Raw genomic sequence first — 21,974 nt, forward strand, 5'->3', positions numbered from 1 at the left:
TCCCACTTTTTTGGAGGGACTTTCCTGGCCATCTCCCCGCTAGTTTATTCCTCTAAGTTAATGCACGATCAAACCTACAGATAGGAGACACCAAACTACTCTTCCGATGTTTCAGAAAATACTGGCTAAGAGTATGGCGCATCCTAGGATTCACGGTGCAGCCAGATGGCTTTTTGGTATTTGCAATGTGAGAAAAATCAGAATAGACATTTTAGAAATTATTAGTAACTGAAAATAACACTGATTCATATTCACACAATGCCACAGCAGTGCTTTCCATGCACAGGGGACAACAACAAAAGAAACTCCAGAAAACAAAAGGAGTCTGCAAAGGTTGCGTGCATGCAAGAAAGGGACTGCACACGTGTTTCACCACGTTCAAGAGGGATGAGCTAAGCTGCACAAATTGTTTCCGAGTTCCAAAAAAAGGCAAACCCAATGAGTGGTGATTGGCCACTGATGCCAATCTTGCATGCCCAGCCAGCAAGGACTGCAGTTCATGCTCTTCACAAGCCTGTAAATGTGAATTATTTACAGGCAAATGCTGAATAGTTTACATTAAAACATTTCAGCGTAAGGGCTGCCTAGAAACTGCGTACCCTTAGTTACGGCTTCAAATATTCCATTTCTCTGCAGTGTGACTGAGTGTTCAGGCACACACCATGTTCCCTTTCCCAGATGTCTCTCAAGCCTGCCCAGAGCGCTCAGGTAGCGTAAGCATATCCCAGTAAATGCATACGTGCATTATTTTTCACATTGCCCTTTCCTTGAATGTGTTTGAGATCAAAAGGAAATAAATGCCTATCTAAATATTCACAGAGAGCTATTCAAAACAACTTTTAAAAACAGTCACAGCAAATTCTCCTTCATTACAAGTAAATCACCAGCTGTAGAAACAGGACCTCTACAAATTAAATATATGGGAAGAAAACAACTAAATGAGATTCAACTTTGAAAACGTAGCTAATAGATGTGGGAAAATTAATGCCCAGACACAGCATTATACATATATATGTACAACAAAGATAGTATTTCAGAGTATCTGACCTTTGTGATTTGTATAACCAGTACATTGAATAATCCACTGCCAACTGCTTTTCCTGTACGCTAGCTTACACGCTACACAAAAGACACTTTCAGCTTTGATCACTCTGTGATCAGTCAGAAACCCTGAGTCTCAAATCATATTATTAAAATTTGTTATGAAAACTGTGCCTCTCTGAGTGTCCTCAACTTTCTGTACCTGTTTTATAAACAGAAAGAAAGGTTAATTAAGAACAAGCTGTGAATCAGGAGATATAGAGGGGGTAGAACTTAGCTATTGAACTGGCCATCAAGAACTGAACAGGGCAAAGGACCTGAGGGAGCACACCTTGGCGATACAACGAAAACCCTGTTCCTTGGATATTATCTTTTAATGGTGATCTTTTTCTGCCCTCTAATCCCTTTCTCCCTTCTCCAGTAATGATCAAAGAAACAACATGAAAGAGAATGGTTAAGAAGGCAAGCAGGAGATGGGGGGGAGAGGGGGAGGATGCTGACAGTGGGCTGGAAGAGATGAGATTTCCCAGAGAGAGCAAGCAAGGGACTTCATCATCTTGTGCTGGGAGTAATCTGGCTGTTCTGGGATAAAATGGGGTAGTTTAGGAAGCCATCTAGCTATAATTCACTGTCGCTTGTCTGACTTCTTTTAAAGGATCCATTCAGTATTGCTTAAGGATTCTTCAGTGAAACCAGTCAGTGCTGTAACTTCCAGGTATACTCTCCCAAGACAAAAGAAGTTGGGGGATAGCTTTATGCAAACCTCCCCACGGAAAAGGTAGTGGGGGTGCTCAAGGAAACTGCATAAACTCCAAGGTCAAGCAAGCATCTCTGGGCTAATCTCTGGCAGCCTGGCAATGGCTGTGGGCAGCATTACTCCCTGTGATGCCAGTGCATGGAACAGCCTGCCAAAGTGGAGCTTCTCCAGGGGTTCACGGACAAAGCACCAGCTTTAACTTGCAGCTGGGTGAGGTAAGCATGCACCTGGAGGGTGCTCCATCCCACAGGATCCCTGTCAGCTTCTGGAAACCCTGGTTTAGGGACTTCCTGAGCCAGAGATTATATTTGCATCTTTGTATTTGATAGCTCTTGATCTGGGATCTTGAACCCATTTTACTTTTAGCATCTACATCCCCTGGGCAATGAGCATCGCAATTTCATTACGCACTGTGTGTTACCTTATTGGGTGTTTTAAAGCTTTTGTCTCCCGTTCGATGCCACGAGTTATTTTGTTATAAGAAGCAGTGAATAATATCTCCTATCCGCCTTCTCCCCTACTCTCCGTGATTTCATAGATCTGTTTTATATCCTCTGCTAATCATCTTTTTTCCACATGCAAGTCTCTATATTCTTTCTTTTTGCTCAAACAAACTTCACAATTGTGATTGTTTTTGATATCTTCCTATACTTTTCCTAATTCTACTATAACCTCCTCTGAGAAGGGGTGACAAGATCTTCGTGGGGGACTCTAGAGGTGAATGCACCACAGATTCAGGCAGCTGCATGACGGTGCTTTCTGCTTTGTCCTCTGTTGTTTCCCCGGTAGTTCCTAATACTACAATAAATTGCTTTTTTTGACAGAACTACTCACTATTTTCTGAGTTAAGTAAGAAAGGCCTATCACTGTGCCTGTGTATTTAGCAGCAGTTCTGTTCATGGGTGGCAATTTGTGTCATTTACACAGAATTTCATCTGGCACTTTAGTACCTGATAAGTCAGTAACAGGAGATCCTGCCCTAACGCTTTGTAACCAGTTTTAGAGCTGACAAAAGCGATTTTGTGTCTTCTGCAAACTTTGTTATCTCCTCTCCTTGTCCAGGCTATTTATGAGCTTACTGAAAAATGCAGATAGTTGGAGAATTCCACTTTCCTCCATTTCCTAGCAACTTTCCTCCATTAAGACTGATCCACATTTTGTCTCTTATTTTTTAACTAGTTAATTACCTATGAGAGATCCTTCCCTTTTATCCTTTGATAGCTTCATTTCCTTAAAAGACCTGCGAGGCATTCTCTCTCTCTCTCTCTCTCTCTCTTTCTCGACAAAAGCTGTGTTACCTCCTCCTCTGGATTTCACATTTAGCCATGTGTCTACAAGTCAGACCCTGTATTTGAATTTTTAACGATTTGCTTGGCAGGAAAGTCAGGCTCATCATTCTGCAGCTTCAGCTATTTTGAGCTGATATTGCCTATAGCTCTTCCTGCTGGCTCCGGGGATGGGTAATAGATTGCAGTCCACAGTTTGTGGTTTAGCAGGTTTCTATCTGAGCCCCTGCACAGTGCTCAGGTGAGTAAGCTGTAGCCTTGGCAATTTGTTACTATTCACTTTATTGATATGTTTCAGAAATGCTTATACTGATGTTTTGATTTGTGAGAGACCCTCTAACTCATGCCCCGAACAGAGATGTACCAGTATAAGAATCTCCTCAAGCACTTCCATGCTGATCTCTAATACAATAAATTCATTTTACTCTTCTGTTACTATGCTGTGTCCCCTGAACGTGCCTTATCGACCTGCACTACTCCTTGGACCTGCAGAGGCAGGCTCTGGCAGGCTTCTTGCTTCTGATGGAGTTGAAAACATTTTTATTAATAGTCTTTCTGTTCTTTACAAGTTGTTCATAGAAATCTTTCCTAGCCTGCCTTAGCTTTATATCTAACTCTTTTCTGTTTTCTTCATCTAGGCACACCTAAGAGTGGCTTGTTACTTCTAATGGCCTTTGCTCTGCTGCTTCGATAGGCCTTTTCTGGGGCCTTTTAATGGTTGGGGATATGTATTATTCTGGGCATCTGGTATTGTATCTTTAAATGATCCCTGTGCCCAAAAGCATCTTATTTTTTTGACTGCTTCTTTTAATATGATTCTCATATCAGAAGATTCTCATTTTTATGGAGGCTCCTCTTTTGCAGTCTTTCTTTGCTAACACAGCTTATCATAACAAACACTAATACTATACTCTTCCTGCTCAGGCACAATAGGGGATTTGGTGTTACTTGTCACTGGACTTTACACTCTCTTTAATCCATAGTGCCCCTCCCATGCTACCATGACATACTCCACTGTATAATTTCACCTGGGGAATTACAGAGTCCCTGTGTTTTGTTTGTTTTTTTGCTGGGTTACTGAAAATTTTAAAACACAAACTTCCTTTAAAGCTAGGCCTTCCAATTCATCCACCTATTTTTTAGCCTTCCAACATTTATCTAGAGGCATATATACATTTCTCCTTGGTTTCCTTGTCTTATTTTTTGTGCATCCTGCATAAATGGGACTGTCTATTGAGATTGATCTTTGCTGTTTCTTACCTGTTCTCTATTGATTTATGTCCAGTCCCTTTCTAAGATAAAGAACTGATGTGATGAGAACTATTACATCAAGCAGCATGTTTTCAGCTTGATGGCTTTTCTGTATAAGCCCTGCATGAGCTCTCACTGTCCTCAGCTTTCCTCATTTCCTCGTAAAGCAAAATCCTTCCTCTGTGTATATTTTCTCTGTCTTATAAGGAGGTTTTGACTCGCTAGCTGGCCCTGGAAGCATTCATAGAAGCTACTGCAGTCAAATGGACATAGAGCTGGGCAGCTTTCAAACACCTCAGCTCTTCTATAGCCTGGTAAAGGCAGGTAAGAGGAAATGAAGACTGTAAGTGCTTAGCAGAACATTCTGGCAGTCTCTCTGGAAGGGTGTCTGAGTACCTCCCTCCCAGGCACATCAGCAGAAGGAAGGCACAGAAGTACAACAGGAGAGCTGGGCTTTGGACACAATCTACAAAGAGATGGAGGCACCGCACCACGCATCCTTGCAATGCCCTGGACACAGCAGCATCCAGAGCCCTTTGCTAGGCACGCAGGCTCCTGCTCCGGTGAATCAAGGAGTCTTCCCAGAGCCCATAGCCTAAGCAGGATGTGGCCTAGGCCAGTGAGTGCCCTGAGGGGATCCCTGCTTCCTCAGGGAGCTGGGCTCCTCCTCGAGCAGGGAGTCCCCAGACGGGAGCTCTCCCAGGGTGGTTCGCAGATGGGGAAGGGCACAGACAGGAAGAGAATAAACCAGAGGCTGAAAAACTTCAGAAAATTTGGATGGTTGGTGAGAGAGGAAGAGGCACTGCTTAAAATGTGAATATATCAGAGAGAAGACCAAGAACTGGCAGGACATCATACATGTCCTAGAATGGAAGCAGGGCAGTAGTAGCCAAAGCCACTATACCGTGTTTCTTTGAGACTCATGCACACAGATGAACGTTGCGCAAGCCAGGCAGCTCTGTTCCTAAATCTGTCTGCTCTTGTTTCTGCTCTTTTGCCCTTATCCTTCTCTCTTAATGAGAAGCTAAGAATATGTAAGCAGATACAGAACTCCTGCCTCCCCCATACAGGACTTATACAAAAAAAAAAAAAAAAAAAAAAGAGAGATGGCTGCACCTATACTGCCAAATGAGAAAACGCTAAGGCTGACATCTGGGGGCAGCTGACTGGATCACCACACTGTCAATATGATGGCTCACTCCCAAGCTCTCTTTCTGAGATGAATGGATCATTTCCCTCACGGGGATGTTTCTGCACATGGCAGGACCTCTCATAGCCCACAACATCCTGCATCTGGAGAGCGTCCACACTTTCATTGCAGGGACAATGGCCCAAGGCTCCATCCTTGTTGCCTTGCTTACTTCTGCCCTGCTCTGCAGAGGCCGACTACCATTTGGCATATCAAGGCAGGATGGGCACTGCTCACCCTCTCATGCAAGAGAGGCTTGGTAGACCAGAAAGGAGCAGGGAGGCCTGGCATGAGTAGAGGCCTCTTCTGCTCCCACTCCCACCAGGACTTGCTTGAACCAGAACATGGTTGCCAGCCACTGAAGTACCTGGAGGTGCAAACTGACCCCACTATGCCAGGGGACACTCTCCCCCAGTGGCGGCAGCTGTGTTAGGGCTTCTCTCTGAGCAGACCTGGATCACAGACTGTCAAGGAAGGCACCTAGCCCAAACCCCTCAAACACTACTGCAGCCCACAGGCAGGGCGGGTGTGGGTGGCAGAACCCCGCACTGTGTTTGCAGACATCACCAAGGTGCAATGTGCTTGCCTGCACTGTTCTCCCCTACAGACACATCTGGAAGAAGCACAAGCTGCCCTGAGACCAGCCAACAAGAAGGCAAGGACCTTAGCGTTCCAGCGGGAGCCGTGTAGCAGGTGAAGTCAGATGTGACCAGGCCACAGAGAGCTGGGTCCATGGTAAGTATTTCCAAGCAGAGGGGGAACAGGCTGTTCAGGAAGCAGAGGAGACTGCTGGAGAGAGGCACCAAAAGCTTCTCTAGGAGCTGCTTACGTTCTCCCTTGTTCATGGTTTCTTTGCCCTCAGGGTGGCATCATGTCCCTGGAAGCTGCCCCTTCCCTATTAGCACCCAGACTTGGGGGCAGACTGGCAGGGAACACCACAGACACCTGCTCACGTGCCACGACACCTGGCCGGGGGGGGGGGGTCTGGGAGAAGGCCGTGGCCAAGCCACACCAACCCCTCGGTTTTATTTTGAAATGTGAACTCAGATCACAAGGGCCTCTCCAAGCAGAGGTCTTCTTTACGATCACTGCATACTGCTTCCAACTCAGAGCACGTCAGCACCAGAAAGCTACTGGCAAATTAGAGACATCTCTCTACTGCTGCCTTCTATCACTTGAAATGGCAGTATCCCTCAGGGCCCTTTGAAGAAACTCCCATATCACCTATCTGCAGCGTCAGGCACTTCTGTGCCCAGGAAAAAATCTGTTCCTGAGAGCCCGAGAGTCCAGAGCACCGTAGGCAGTGAGTGCTGTGCCCGGTGCACATCCCAGCTTCCTCTCCCTTCCCCCTGCTACCTTGTAGACAGGCACTCCAAGATCAGGAGCTTGGGTGTGGTGTAAAGGCTGGAAAGACTTGCAGGGGAGGAAGTTATTATCTCCATGTTACAATGGGCACACTGAGTCATGAGTTTAAGGCCAACATTTTAACAGAAATTAGGCAGCTAGATGTGTATTTGGTACCTAAATCAAAATGATTTGCCCAAGGACCTGCAATGAGTCAGCTGCAGGACGAGGAAGGGAGCCAGGTTCTGCTCTAGGAGCCAGCACCCTGCACATGCTGACTTGCAGGTAAGTATTTTCAGAAAAGTCTTAAGAGAGCAAGACCTGGGAGCTAAACCTTGTTAGGTTCTTTCAAAAAATTCCAGTCTCAAATGTATTTTCTGCCTCAAGGAGAGGCAGAATTGACATACAACAGTGAGGCAAAGGGCCAAATTTTAATTATGTCTGTTTTCAAAAAGACCCTAAAAAGTAAATCCCACACAACCAAGGCAGATGAGAAATGAGGGATGTGTAAATCCATAAGCTCATCTAGTCTGTTCTCCTATTACCACAAGCCATGGACACTCAGCTCCTTATCAAGTTCAGTAAGTTGGGGCTGACTAAAACAACTAAAGCCCAGTAAGCATTAATGATAATGAATCTTGCAGTAGGACAATCCAGATTAATATAAGGACACTGTGAAATGTGGTTCTACCCTTTCCTTTGGGAGATATTCCAGTTTCTAGTGATTCTCGTTTAAAAATATCCACCTTATCTCCAATTTGTATTATTTTAGGATGAGATAGCAGTGTCTGTTGCTTTCAGCTGATTCATTAACAGACCAAAAGACTTGCTGATCATTCAAGCAATCACCTCAGGACAGTATCTGAAATTCTTCTGTGTTCACCTGTTATCAGTGGTTCTGCAGGAAATCCCACTGTGAAGGTACAAAAGCCTGTGCACATGTACCCAGAGTATCCTCACAGGCAGCCTGCAACAAACCACCCTTATTCATCTGTTTGCTGAAAGAAGAGGCGAATAACAGACTTACCCTGGCTACGTTGCTGAGATTGGCAGTGAAGGTGAAAACTCAGACTGTGTCTGGGGGTGCCTGTCCCTGAGAAATCAACAGGAACCATGTGGTTTCCCTCCTGTCCTGACAACCCATCCTCCTGCTTTTTCACCTCTGAGCTGGACTGCGGGACTAAACACTTCCAAAGGGGCCGAGAGCCTGAGCCACAGGGCAGGGGAGCATTTGGGATCAGGGGCTGAACTTCGGGCGAGCAGCTGTCGCCAACAGGGTGGCCATAAGGAATGTGAGCATTACAGGCTTTGTGCAAGTCTGAGTCCTCGGGAAGGTGAACGGGATCAGGCTCCAGGAGACACTTTCTTTTCCTTCTGTGATGACGGCTGTGTAAGCTGTGCCTCTGGGGCAGTGGGACGTGGGATGTGCCAGCTGCTCCCGATTGTCTGTTGGCATCTACACTGAAGTCCAACCTGTTTGGAGAAGCAGCAGGGGCATCAGAGAGCTCAAGGCCTTGCTGGAGACAGGCTGGCTGTCCTGCCAGAGGTGCCTCTGGTGACACAGTGCTACTTTCAAGAGGCTGCAGACAGTGATGGGTTTTCTCAGTCCTCTTTTGTGTTCGAGCACTGTGGAAGCCAACCTTGGCCCCGGAGTACCGGGGCTTGCGCTGGCTAGGCCCCTGCCCAACCCGCCCAGGTGGGCACTCTGCGTCTCTTCTGTAGTGATGATGCTGGTGGTGGTGGTAGTGGACGTGGCTGAGTATCTGGGACTTGGCTGGAGCAGCGCTCTTGGGCACCATTAGGTCCAAAGACCTGGGCCGCATCTCCTTTGTCAGCCGCTGCTGCTCCTGGCCGTTGTCCGTGGCAGGTCCCTCTGAGCTACAGTATACAAAGGGGTCAAAGTCACTGCTGAGGGAGCTGCGGAAAGTGGAGCAGCTGCCATGGATGCCCTGGAGACTGACATCTGTGCAGTTCAACATAGAATCACTGGAGGAACCGTGACAGGGCCCAGAGCTGGAGTCACTGCCTGGCCCATCTGCCAGGTACCCACTGTGCTCTGTGAGATAGCTCTCCCCAGAGCCGCTGCTGTTGTGCTGGTGCCCATGGCCAGCTCCCCGGCGCAGGAGGGGCGCACGGTGCTGCTTCTGTGGCAGGGCTGCCTTGAGCCCCAGGCACGGGGGCTGGTGCTGAAGAGAGCAAGTCCTGTGGGAAGGCAGTGTCTGTCCACATGCCGAGGGGTTGTGAAGCTGCTGGCCCGGGGCAAGGGGGGAAGGATGGCTGCAGGCAGGCAGAGAGCTTGCTGGCCTGTAAGGCATGTAGTGAATAGTGCTGAAATCCAGCTGGGAGAGCTCTGGAGAGCGGAAGAAGGGGTTGCTGTGAGCAGGCTCCGGGGGGAAGCTCCTGAGGTTCCTCTGGGAATAGGCATGTGGGAGGTGATAAAGGGCATGTCCTGGGTGCTGGCGGAAAAGGTGGAGCCGTCGTCCGGGCTCTATATCCCGAGGAGTCAGCCTGGAACCTGGAACTGTGGCCTGGTCCACAGAGTCTCTGGCTAGGAAGAAAGAAGGGAGCATCCAGCACACATCCTACAGCCCAGCTGCAGTAGCCCCAGCACCAGCAAGCCTGCACTCCACTCCATGTCCCACAACTCCTCACTGCTGCCAAACTATCTTGATGACCCTGCACCACACAACAAGAACCTGGCACCCTTCCTGCTGCCCCAAGGCTCAGATCCTAGCATCCTTCCCTGCAGGTCCCACTGCTCTTGCTCTATGACTGGTAACCCCTCCCATTGGCACCAGTCCCAGCATCCTGCCATACACCGCTCTAGGTGTGGAAGCTCACGCACACAGGGACCCCCCCCCCCACCCCCATACATTCACCCTGCCTCTTACACTCACACATGTTGAGACATGCTCCTGCTCCCACACCGACTGTTTGCATCACTCCCAAAGCCATGCAGACCTCCTGGGCACAACCCCTGCGCACACACCCCTATCCCTGGCTGGAAAATGCTGTGTCTGAGCCCTACCAAGAATGTTGAACATGCAAAGTGGACAAGTGTGGTGTTGCTGCAGCCAGGGGTCAACACACTCCCGGTGAAACTCATGTGAGCACGAAATGATCCGCAGTTCCTAGGGAAAGGTGGAGAGAAAAGGATGAGGGTGAATGAGGAGAACCACGTCCCAGGACAGGGGCACACAGAGAGGGGCTCTCCTGATGCTCCAGGAATCAGGCCTAGTAGGATGGAAAGACGTCTAACAGTGGGCAAACGGCAGACCAGTTTTGCATGGAAGAGGCTGTTCTGCAGCCTAGCATCTCTGGTTCTGGTCACTGTGTCCAGCCATGGTGGTGTGAACGGCTAGAGAGGTACCTGGCCCCCTCCAAAATACAGAATTTCATACTGAGCACTTTGGAGAAGCAAATTCCCTTTCTTCCCCGTTGTTTCAACATGGGCCCGTTACAGACATTTTTAACCTACAGAGACAGCAGGAAACCCATCCGTAGGGAATTTGAACCTGCAAGCAAGTGACTTCAACAGGGGCAACGCTTTTTGGCCAAATTTCAGGGCAAGGCTCACCTCTTTCACTGCTTGTCCTTTCCCAGCCTTTGGGAGCTGCTGAAGGAAACCTCCCAAGGGCCTCCCACCCAACTCGGCTGCCCAGCTGCCACTGCAGCTCCCCCCATGAAGCGGCCAGAAAGCTCAGAGCTGTTGCTAATCGGCAGACGTGCCCACAGCTTACCTGACCCTCGCTGAACTCCTCCAGGCAAATAGCACAGACTGGGGCTGAGCTACAGCTGCTTGCTGAGTCCCAGCGAGATGCCTGTCGGAATCTGGCCTGGTACTTGCGTGTGGCTAGTTGCCCAATGGCCTGCATGGTCTGCTGCTGTAAGGAGTCCTGCAAGAAAGGAAGGAGACAGGTTTCAAGAAACAGCAGGGGTAAGCCAGGCACCTGCTGGCTGGAGAGTTGGATCAAAGGGAAAAGGCTGCCCTGCACCAGCTGTCAGATCATGAACGACACCTGGCAATGCAGAACTAAGGCAGCATGGTCTGGCTGCTGGGACAGCACATCCCCAAACCCCACCCTGTCCCTGCTGTCACCACTACCAATTCCTGGGCTGCCTGGGGAAATCCTCCATGAATGCCAGGTGCCTCCAGACACCCATCCATGCCAAATGCCTGAACCTCTCCTGGGCCCCCTTCCTTTGCTAAAGGCTTTGATGTCCCCAGCTAAGTGCACTTAATTAATTAATTAATTAATTGTGATTGATTAATTAAGGTAGGCTGCATGAAGGCTTGTTTAAAAACAGAAGAATACAAATACAGGGGCTCCAATATAAACACCAGGACAACATGTTCAGAAATGAGTGTTTAAATGGTTACCACTTTGGCTCAACAAGCAATTTGTCTGGTAGTTGAATACTTCCTCAGTGCAAATATACTGTGTCAAACATAAGATCTCAAGCCTCACCATCCACTGATGGCCAAATAAACCAGGGGAATCCTGAGTTCATTCACAGAGGTCTGTTATGTGATATCATTACAATTTAGAAAAACAGTTTCTGAGTGCAGGACTGGAAAGAAAACAGAATGTGTTTGTGCCTGCTGTCTATGGAGATGGACACATGCATTAAACCAAAATCCACTCTCAGCAGGGTAAGCAGATGTGCTGTTAGCTACCCTATTTATTAACACAGGGGTACCATGCGCCTGCCTGCCTCCAAGCAGAGGAGTATTTAAATGCAAACAATTCACAGCACTAACAGCATCCTTGCTGGTGAGCAGAACAATCTAGATTGGGCTTTAATCAGCTTTCTCCTACATATGAAGTCCCTAAAAAGGCAAAGTGTTACCTAAGCCCTGTAACTCTATCCTTCTAGCAGGTGAAGGACCACGGGGAAATGCAGCTGAAATGGACAGAGAATGAGGAGCAAATGTTCTACACGCGCCACTGAACATGCAAGTAGATGGTGATTTTCAGCAAGTTGTAATGTAGCTATATGCATCCTGATTTTACCAAGGCCAGTGAAATGTTCTTCTTTACCCTCTGATGATATGAGCCTTTCCCCTGAGAAATCCCTTGGCTCTTTTCTGATTCATGGAAGGTTCATGAGCTGGTCCAAAATCAGTGCAAACATTTTGAACTTTGACAAAACAGTTGTCCCAAATCCTTGCCTAAAAGTGAAGGGTTCCCAAATTTTAAGAAGCTGAAATCAAAAGGTTACAGTAGAAAATATCAGATCACCTCAGGTATAGGTGTCCACTTAAGAGCTCTGTCCCTCTAGAACAGAAATTTCTCTGAGGCTTTGCTAGCCATGTTTAAACAGATATACAGGAGTTAACATGTTCTTATTTACATCCGCCCCGATGTACTGCTTTAAGGAGAAAGTCAGTCTTATATTTTCACATTTTTCATTTCTCTTCCATTTTCCAAATGGAATTATTGCAGATTTGGGGGTGATATTCATTTCCAGAGGTGACTGTGTAACCTGGCATACCCAGAGGGGACTTTTCCACCAGCAGGAGACAGCTGGTGCTGGACATCCCAAATCATTCAGCAGTGCTAAATTTTTGAGCCTCAAAGCTTGTCTTCCTACAGGAAAAACTGATTATTCTCAAATCTGCAAAAATGTTTGACTCTGGAAAGACTTTTGTTTAATTTGTTAGTTTCTATAAAAATATTGAAACTTCTGTTCTCTATCAATACAGATAGTATCGCTACAGCAAAGAGCTTGTGAGCTGGCTTTGCTGCCCCCAGCATTACAGCCTTAGGCCCTGGGACAAGCTCTGAAATGGTGCTGGGGACTGTAGCAGGCTGTTGCAAGGCTGGTAGGGCGGCATGGGGACTGCAAGGCCACTGTCCAAGAGATGACAGCCCATCTCAGAATTGCACTGCATGTCCCTGTGATGTACATGCCTCGTGTGGCCAGGTCTCCAGTTTGCAAAGAAGCACGCTGCCTCTCCCAAACTGGGTCCACGGTTGCCCTTGATGCATTTCTGTTCGCTCAGACCCGTTTCTTCCATGAGATTCTTACCTGAGTCCTGTTCAGCTGGCACTTTGTGCGGACAACAAAAATCAAAATGATGACAACGACAGTGCTGACCACTGTGAGAAGAATCCACACGTCATAATCTGGCTGTTGGATAAAACAGGAAAGAAATTATCCTTGTGTGGCAGAGTTGGGAACTAGAGGCTAGGCAGGGGAATCCTGATCTCTTCCTGGCCATCAGCCTTTGAATACATAATTCTTGGCCAAGCTCTACCTCCTTGCTCGTTATAGGTAAAAGAAAAAGGGTTCAATTTTTTCTGCAGATTTCAGCAGGAATTGAATTTCTCTCTTCCAGCATCTCAGCTCACTAGATGCTATGGTCCAAGGTACTGTAAGATGAGAAAATCAAGGGTTAGCCTCACCTGAAGAGACAGGAAATCTTGCCTCACTCATGCTTAAACAAGAAAAACTGTAAATAAGCTGAAGCACTTTGGAGTATTTATTTGCTGCATGTTATCTGAATGTTGCAAAAAGCTGTGGCCTCCATCCCTGGGAAGAAAAGCTCAGCACCCTGGGGAAGTCCTATTCCATGACACAGGAGCTTGGGAAAGAGGATACAGAAGGCAGTGGGAACGGTGTGTCTCTCACCCAAGCTGGTGGTTCCTTGACCTCTATCTTCACGTGGGCCTCTCTGTTCTTGTTCACGACACCCATGAGAAGCTCAGCATCGTGGCCCCTGATCAGAACCACAGGCTGACTCAGACCCCTGGGCTTTCTCAGCTGTAAAGAAACAAACATGGTGAGAGATGGTCCAGAACAGCCTGAAACAGGGACTATACTTTCCTCCCAGCCATGCCAGGTGCCTCCTAGTGCTTTACACAAACACTTTAGAGGCCAAGGCTGCTCTCCCAAACTGACACTATCACTCTGTGAAAACTGTTCTGCATCACATGGAAGCTTCTTTTTCTGTTTCAGCTGCTTCACCAGTTCTTCATCAGAATGGCTTGCTTCATTTCCTCCTATAGCTTAACCCATGATAGTGTCTTCTCTTCAAGCACAAATGGACACTGCTCAGTGTCTCCTGTGCTCCTCTTTCAAGCCCCTGTGCAAAAGTTTAGTCTCTCCTCTCCCATGTGGCAACTGCCTGTAACACTACTACATGCTGCCTTCTCTGCAGTAACACTTCACCTTCTTTTTCTGTGGGACTCGTGAGAGAGTCTTCCTCCTCCACCCCATTTGATCTGTATGACATTCAGTTTGTTCTTGATCATATGTGCATTTTTCCACCATGGACATGTAGTCCAAGCAGCCGGGCATGGGCTAACTCAGCAAGTGGCCAAGACTGCTCTGTCCCCAAGAGTGAACTGAATCAGAGGTGGCCTTCTGACCCCACTAACCACTTCCCATATGCTCAACAACCTTCGTATCACCTCATGGACCGTCACCTGCTGCTGCATTTCTCTAGCACCAGGAATTAAGTCGTAAGCGATGAAAGAACCACAAGGATGGATCCAGGGACCAGGAGTCAACCCGGAGTTTTGCTTAACTCAGGTCCCAGCTCTCCCTATTTGTCCTCTTATCTAATACTGGATGTTTTTCATTATGCCTTGATTATTAAAATGGGAAAGCTATTCCTCTCCAGAGATGACAGTAGTGTTTGTGGAAGGGACCTCTGGAGGTCTCTAGTTCAATGTCCCACTTGCAGCAACGTCCCACAACAGCAGACCAGGTTGGCTGTGACTTTGTCTAGACAAGGCTTGAAAGCCTTGAGAAACCAGCCTTCCTCTAGTGTACGCCAGGCTTGTCAGTATGAGATGTGCTGTGGTATCTGTGACTTTCCAGGGTAAGTATCCAGCTTCTGGCAGGAAAGGTAATTGAACAGGTAATATTCTTCAAGAGCAACAAGGTGCTGTTTGTTTGCAAGCTTCTTAGCTTGCTTGTGTTGCCTGGAGATCTGGATGGGTCACGAGGTTAGCAAGAGAAAAAAGTGCTCTTTGTGTGTATGGATGAGCTGGGTAAGAGCTACGAGTCAAAGCTAGCCTGTATTAACTTCCTGGAATCCAGCGGCACCTGTACCTCCCACTGTGTGTCAGTGGTTGGTGGGTCCTGATCTTGCACATTCTGGGATGGGGCAGAAGGACTGCAGTTTATCTGATAGTATCAGTAGGGTCTGTACCTGCTCAGCAGCACTTTCATCATCGGTAATGTCAAAAAGGATAGCACGGGCTCCACGCTCCCCCGCCAGCTTTGCCTGTCCAAAAGAACAAAACCTTGAGTGGACATTTTATATTGTACATCTGTATTGGCATCTACTGTTTGGATAGGCATTTGCCAGGCTCTCAATGGGAGAAAGAAGTGTCTGCTGCTTAGATTGAGAAAATAGTTTATATGTATATTTCTGTGCTTGTGCTGAGCTGCAGTGAGACTGTGGCTTTTGGACGGCTTCTCCCTATAGTTGCAGAGGTGCGTTAGTTGGTGGGTTTCTACTCACAGCAACCCATAAACCTAAACAGCAAATCCCCTAAATGTCTGTGCCATGTGTGCCCCTTCGCTTCAGAGTCGGATTTGCTGGGGAGGGAGCTACAACTGCATTAGCACTGCTCATGGCTATTTAACCCCTCCATCCCAGGACAGCAAAAATCCTCTGCAGGTCCCCCATTCTTATTATGACTGCACCAGCCATGGGCTGTCTACAGGCCTGACTCCCATATACATGCACTGTACATTGCTTTGTGTAATCCCTGTCCCCTACATTCATCAGGGAGAGGCTTAGGTGATCCCTGGACTGCAAGTCTGATCTAGGATTATGAGTCAGATCACTCTTGCTGTGCTTTTCACAGCTTTTCACATTTGCCACGGTCTGACAGAGACAGCTTTGAGTCCTCTCCAAATGAGTATAAATGTCATCCTGGTCAGGTCAAAGCGCACTGCCTAAAGGACTTCACAGGGTCACCTGTGTCCTCTCACTAAGCCCTTCAAGCCCTCGTGGTAGACAAGGCTGCCTCTTGTGAAAGGAAGACAGGAAGGTGAACAAAGTGCAGGGCTGGGCCACTGTTACTCATGCAGAGTGCTTTGATCTGTGCGTCCCGGAGCGACTGTGCAAACAGGGATCTGCCAGGGCTGCTGCAGCAGTTTATCCATTGCCATGCCAAACTCCAGCTCAGGGGCCAGAGGTCAGTGCCAGAGCTTCCCAGCTGCAATATCAAACGCAACACATTGGGTCTAGGCCTGACTGAAGGGAAGGGGCTTTCCCACCTCAGTGAAGAGCAGCAGAGCAAAGCTGCAGGGTCAGCTCCCTCCCTCGCTCTGAGGCCCACATCACCTTCACGCACCTCAGAGGGGAGGAGCTGGGAGCCGGAGGCAGATGCTTGAGTTTGGGGACAGAGATGGTGGTGTGAATGGAGGCACCGAAGGCTGAGACAACACCAGAGATCAAGGGATTGGGAGAGAGGGCTTAAGGATTTGACATTCTTGGGTTCGGTAAAACAGATGGGGAAGCTGGAAAGTGGAGTCACTTCCAGCTCAAGGCAGGGATCAGAGACTGCAGTCCTCCCTAGGGTCAAAGGATCCTCAGCATTTGCCAGAACCGAAGAACAAACAGGACTTTGAGGTAGTGAATTCCACCATTGGAGCCTTTGATGAACGATGAACAGCTCTACAAAGATTTTTATCCTGCTAAAGACACCAACGATGGGCAAACAAATAACTGAGATTGAGCAAATGATTCTTCACAATATTTTTCTGACTGTCGTTGCCCTTCTCCAAGTGCAAAGGATACAATTTTGATCAAGTTATTCACAAACTGCTTGCTGCAATCATTTTCTGAGTACTTGCTCTCTATGTAACTGATCTCTTCAGCCACACAGCATAGCTGACTTCCCTCTTCAAGGACTGAAACACTTTTGGTGCAAATATAGACTGTTTTGGAGATTTCAGCAGCCTGTTAACCAGCATTGCAATAAGGGGTACACTCAAGGTCAGAGGGAAAAAAAAATACACACAAAATTGCAAAGGTTACAAGAAAAAGGGAAACAAATCATTCTGAGTCAATTCCTGGGGTATTTTCCATGTCTACCTCTCCTCTTGCAGATCAGACATCTTTTTGACTGATTTTATTTTTGGATGCTGAGCCAGTGCTAGAATTTAAGAGAAGAGAAGCAGAAAAGAGCATCAGGTGGCTGGATAAAGTTATTCTCATGCCGGGCTTGAAAGGAGTGTCTGTGTACACTGCTTGGCAGAGTGACAGCTAAAGCAGAGATTATGATAACACTTTGCACATGGCTATTCTTATCATCATTGATATAATGCTGCAATTCAACATGCAGAGCCCTATCACAGGAAACACACGCCAAGGCAACAAGAACTCCTGCCCCAGAGAGCCAGGCTCACTCCAAGGATAAAACAGCACCAGCAGAGAATAAGATGAAGGCTGCACAAAATCAATACCTAGCAGAAATAGGGATCCAGGGAGACTTTTAAAGGTAGAGAGGGGGCTCGGTAAATGCAGGACACTTGTTGAAGTACAACAAGCAGGAAAAAGGGCACAGGGATGTTGACTGGGCCCTTGTGGTAGAAAGCACGGGTGAGCTCTTAGCCCAGAGACCTCCATCTCCCAGCTGGTGCCCAGGCCTCCCCAGCCCATCGGCCTCTGCGCAGTTGTTCTGGGTCACATCCCACAGCTACATCCTTGACCTTGAAGAGGAGTAGTGGGGAAAGAGCAAGAAAAGTGTCAAGAAGGGCAATGTGGGAAGAGGCCTGTGTGACACCCTGGGGGAAGGAGCTTGGCAGGAGGATGGAGAAGCAGCTGGACTCTGATACAGAAAGACAGCAGTTGTAGGGGGATTAAGGGGCCAGGGTTACAAGGCAAAAGGAGGGGCCTGGGATGTGGCCTGCTGAAGGAGCATCTGCCTGTATTTCATGGCTAAACTAGGCCATTGTAGGGGAGGAAGGCTGTGAGCTCTTAGAGTAAGGCTGCCCACAAGCAGGATGGTGACCAACAGTCATGTACAGCTGAATAAGGCTCTCAAACAAAATCCATTACTAGATGGGTTCAGCTCTGGTAACAAAACTATGATGACTAAAGGCCGGCGAACAGTCACCCTGTCAAGTCATGAGTATTCTAATCAATCGAGAGGTTTATTTCCTTGGAGGGTTAGAGGTCCTGGAGAAGAGAGAAGGAGCTAGTGAGGATGACCACGGCAGTGGTCTTATCCTCCCTGTGCAGACCTTCCTCAGCCACTCTTTGAACTCAGTAACATGACAGCATTTTTAGTACTCAGATCAGAAATTGAGTCAGGAGAGCTTAAGGGGAAAACTGTTAAAACAGTTTAAAAAATCTTTTAGCTTCTTAGAAGACGAGTTTTCAAGCATCAGCTCCAGAGCAGCAGTAGACCAATCTTAGGCTCCCATCCCAGTCAAGAAAGGGATGGGCATTGCCATCTGGAAGCCCATGCAACTGCAGAGAAACAGCCCTGAGCTGGCAAATCCACCACAGTGATTGTCACAGGAGAGGTGTAGGATATCATGTGCCATCTTGTATATCAGCTGCATCTCTGACATCCTGGTGTAAGGGCCATTGGTGGGATACCCCAGGCACAAGAATGTTCTGCAGTTACCTAGGCTATGCAAGGGGAAACCCTGCAGGTACTCTCTGGGCTTCCCACACCCTGTGAAACAGTGTGATGTACGCTCCTGATATCACTAGAGGTCCTGGACAGCAAGAGGAGTCAGAGGCGTCGGCCTCCAGTGTGCATTGAGGGCTGCGCTAACGTGCAGTTTTAACAGCCTACGCGTCCTATCCAGGGTAATCACCAGCTCTCAGATATGTGCAACTTCGATGGCTTACTCAGCAGTTCAAACTTTCCTAGCTTTTGTTGCCACAGCCTCTGTTAAAAAACTGCTGAATATGGGAGAAAGGTGAGCTTCAGGGCTGCAGGGACACCTCGAATATGCCAATATGTACAGTAAAGTAAAGGCACTAGTACAGGCTGCCCCTCCGTACCACTGAGAGGTTCCCTTCCCTCCAACTAAAGCCAAGGGTGTTCAGGATACTCTGTGACTGGGGGGAGGCCTTGTGCCCTCAACCAGGAGCTCGAAAAGATGCTGAACAGGAAGGACTGCTTGCTAAAAAGGTTTACCTGCCCTCTTGAGCCAAGCGGCAGAGAGGGCAGAAAAGGGGACCCTGTCCAGTATTTCACCACCAGCAGAGGCTGCCTCACCTGAACACAATCCAAATAAAGCAAAAAAAAGAGCTAAACACATTTTTGTCAGGTTTGTACGGTGCTTATGGAAAATAACACAACGTTTCATACAGAGACAATGATAAAAGGGTGCAGACTGAACTACTGAAGAAAAAGCTAATGTTAGGCTTCGCTGCTCAACTTTTTCAGAGAAACAAAGATTTTAAGGCTTAAAATGACCCTCGTTCTTACCTGACTTCCTTATTACCAGAGAATTGTATCAGTGACCTCAGCTTTTGACATAGTAACTGTTGTTTGACTAAGGCACCTCATTCACAGGAGATCTGATCTGACATCTAAGCTCTCCCATCACTTTGTAATGTGGACAGTGGCCCTCACTGTTAAAGACGCGTGTCCTAATTCTAGATCGTCTGGCTTGCACTTGTCTGAATTGCTCAGCACTGATTCTTGATGTGCCAATTCCAGTGAAGTATTACAATATTATTTTTAAAGATATGGCGACAGAAGATGTTTTCTGTGTCCATGTGTCCACACAAAGCGCAGGACAAGGGGCACAGAAAAGCACACATCTCTTCAACAGGCCGGCAAGCAATGGGAGGCTGCAGAACAGAGGGAGGGGCACAAGGCTGCCTGGCAGTAAAGCTTACATGGTGCTGGGGAAAGGTCTGAGCTGTTCCAGAGCAGTCACATTAGAGTAAACCCCACACCAAAGCCAGGCAGTCCAAAAAGCAGAAAAGGATGGATATTGAGGTTGGCTGGCACAGTGATTCTCCCAGGAGACCTCTCTCTACCCATGGCCTTTTCTCTGCCTTCCAACAGCTCCTTTCTACCCTGCAACCTCCTCTCGTTTTTACTCTTTTCTGCACAACAGTTTCTTTTTCCAGATTCATCCCATTCAGGGCATTTTTGCACATACCTTGTTAGCCAACGACAGGCATGGGTTGGGATCTCGATCCGGCTGTTCAAGCTTGACAATGGTGATGAATCCTGATTCAGTGTGTTCATCCTCACTGGTGTTGCACAGGGACAGTGGGTGGGACTGCATGGAAAAAAGCAAAGGGCACTCAGACCTTGGGGCTCAGCACTGTAAAAGGTGGTTCAAGCTTACTGCAAACTTTGTGCTTTATGGACCTCCTCAGAACAGGGTAAGGGATACACCTTCAGGACCCTAGCAGTAGGCATCACAACTACTTTACCCCATTGAGTACATCATGGCCCTATCTGGCAGCTCAGTATATTAAGCAGTATCACTGTGGCTTTGAACGCTGTAAAAAGCAAGTCACTGTCAGATTTTTGGTCCAGCACAAAAATGTCCCAGAGAAAGATACAGTTTCTACTGTGGGTTAGACACAGGTCTGGCTTTGTCACAGTCACAGATATTCAAAGCCAGAACACAGCTTATGGAGTCAGAGCTCTTGATTTCTGGGACAGAGCATCCTGACAGCATAGGCACTGGTGCTGCGAGACATGTCTGTGTCCTCCGAAGCCCTGGAGCACAGGACTCACTTTACACATAGCCAGCTTGCTCTCAAAGCAGCGAGCTCTAGGCAAGGCTAAGGGATAACAACAAAAGCAAGCTTCTGGTGCCACTGCACTTCAGAATCAGTGCTTCTTGTATCTCAGCTGCTGAACTCAGCACCTCTCTGATAAATTTAGAGAGGACAAGAAGCCAAAGGAAGTAGTGAGAAACTGAATGCAGGTAACAGTAGAGAAGTACAAGGAATGAGAGGGAAGAGGAAGAAATCTTGGTAAATACACCCTAAGTGAGCCCTGGAAAAATGTTCATCAGCTTGAGGCAAACTGCTCGCAGCAGGGAGCAGAGCTTGCAGCTGACGCTGGAACACAGTGCAGGACAGGATCTAGGCAGGCGGGTCAGCCCAGTGTGGCCATGCACCTTTGCAGAGCACTTTCCTTGGAGACAGGCTCCGTCGTCTTCAGAAGATAAAACTAAGGCGCTGGGAAAGAAAGGGACATTTCACGTAAGCACCATCAGCAACAGGAGTCAGACCAGGGTTCCTGCTTTCCAGAGCACTGGTCAGAGGTGCAAGGACAGCCCAAGCTCACTCTGCACCACACACCACGGATATATATAAGAGCCTTCAGACACTGTTTATCTTGAGCGGACAGGAGCTACAGACCAATCGATCTCAGCTCTGTGGACACAGAGCCCATCGAGCCCACCACCACACCCTGCAGAAGCAGAGCCAGCAGCTCAGCATGGTGTCATGGACCAGAAAGCAGCAACTGAAGGCCTGCCCTAGCAATATCTGCACACATTGTGGATACACAAGCTGTGGGGCTAACGTCTGCTAGAAACACTTGGTTAAAGTTTCAGTGGTAAAACCCATTCAAGGTGATGCAGAGCCTGCCCTGCTGCCAGGCTGTGATGTGCAGTGCCTCAGGCCTGTGCATTGGTTGTCACAATAACATTGGCTGAGGGCTTTTCTGATCCCTACCTGAAAAGCATGTAACTGTTGCTGATTTTTCAGGCTAGCAGTAGAGGAAAGATGGTTTTGTGCTGAATGACTAGAGGCTGTAGGAAGGTGGAATTCAGTTTTTGGCTCTCTTTTAGGAGTCCTGTCACATTGCATAAAACCTCCCATCTCTTCCTAGAAAAGCTGGCTAGCTTCCTCCTCTAAGAGGTGTTCTGTAACTAAGTTGTGGTGTATGAAGTACACAGAGGTTATGGTACAGTAAGAAAAGCCTGTAAATACTAAGGTTGCTGAACAGCTTTTAGTAATGCATCAGTGCATGGAAATGTGGGAAACAAGCAAGGAAGTTCAAAGCACAAGATGCTTTGAGGAAGAGTACGTGCCTCCCAAGTGATTTTTCAACAATATCCCAATGCTGCACAAAAAGGCTGTTGATTTGGCAGACTCAAAAACAGAGGGGAAAATGCTGATCCCTGCTCTGACCCC

General features: G+C 47.8%; 1 protein-coding gene and 1 long non-coding RNA gene across 2 annotated transcripts in view; one reads left to right on the forward strand and one right to left on the reverse strand.

Moving 5' to 3' along the window:
- The window catches only part of RNF43 (ring finger protein 43), a 78,576-nt gene that overhangs the window by 3,433 nt on the left and 53,169 nt on the right, over positions 1–21,974 (reverse strand). Inside the window, exons 2-8 of the mRNA XM_009678179.2 lie at positions 19,973–20,095; positions 15,033–15,107; positions 13,505–13,636; positions 12,902–13,003; positions 10,609–10,764; positions 9,897–9,999; positions 7,896–9,416 (exon numbers count right to left, since the gene is read on the reverse strand). Of these exons, the coding sequence (XP_009676474.2) occupies positions 7,896–9,416; positions 9,897–9,999; positions 10,609–10,764; positions 12,902–13,003; positions 13,505–13,636; positions 15,033–15,107; positions 19,973–20,095 (2,212 nt within the window). The remainder of the gene's footprint in view (positions 1–7,895; positions 9,417–9,896; positions 10,000–10,608; positions 10,765–12,901; positions 13,004–13,504; positions 13,637–15,032; positions 15,108–19,972; positions 20,096–21,974) is intronic.
- LOC104146228 (uncharacterized) lies at positions 1,550–11,383 on the forward strand. Its single transcript, XR_011134958.1, has 3 exons — positions 1,550–2,013; positions 6,132–6,259; positions 7,641–11,383. It is a non-coding gene; the product is annotated as an uncharacterized lncRNA (long non-coding RNA).

This window comes from Struthio camelus, chromosome 16 (genome assembly GCF_040807025.1).
Source record: "Struthio camelus isolate bStrCam1 chromosome 16, bStrCam1.hap1, whole genome shotgun sequence".
NCBI lineage: Eukaryota > Metazoa > Chordata > Aves > Struthioniformes > Struthionidae > Struthio > Struthio camelus.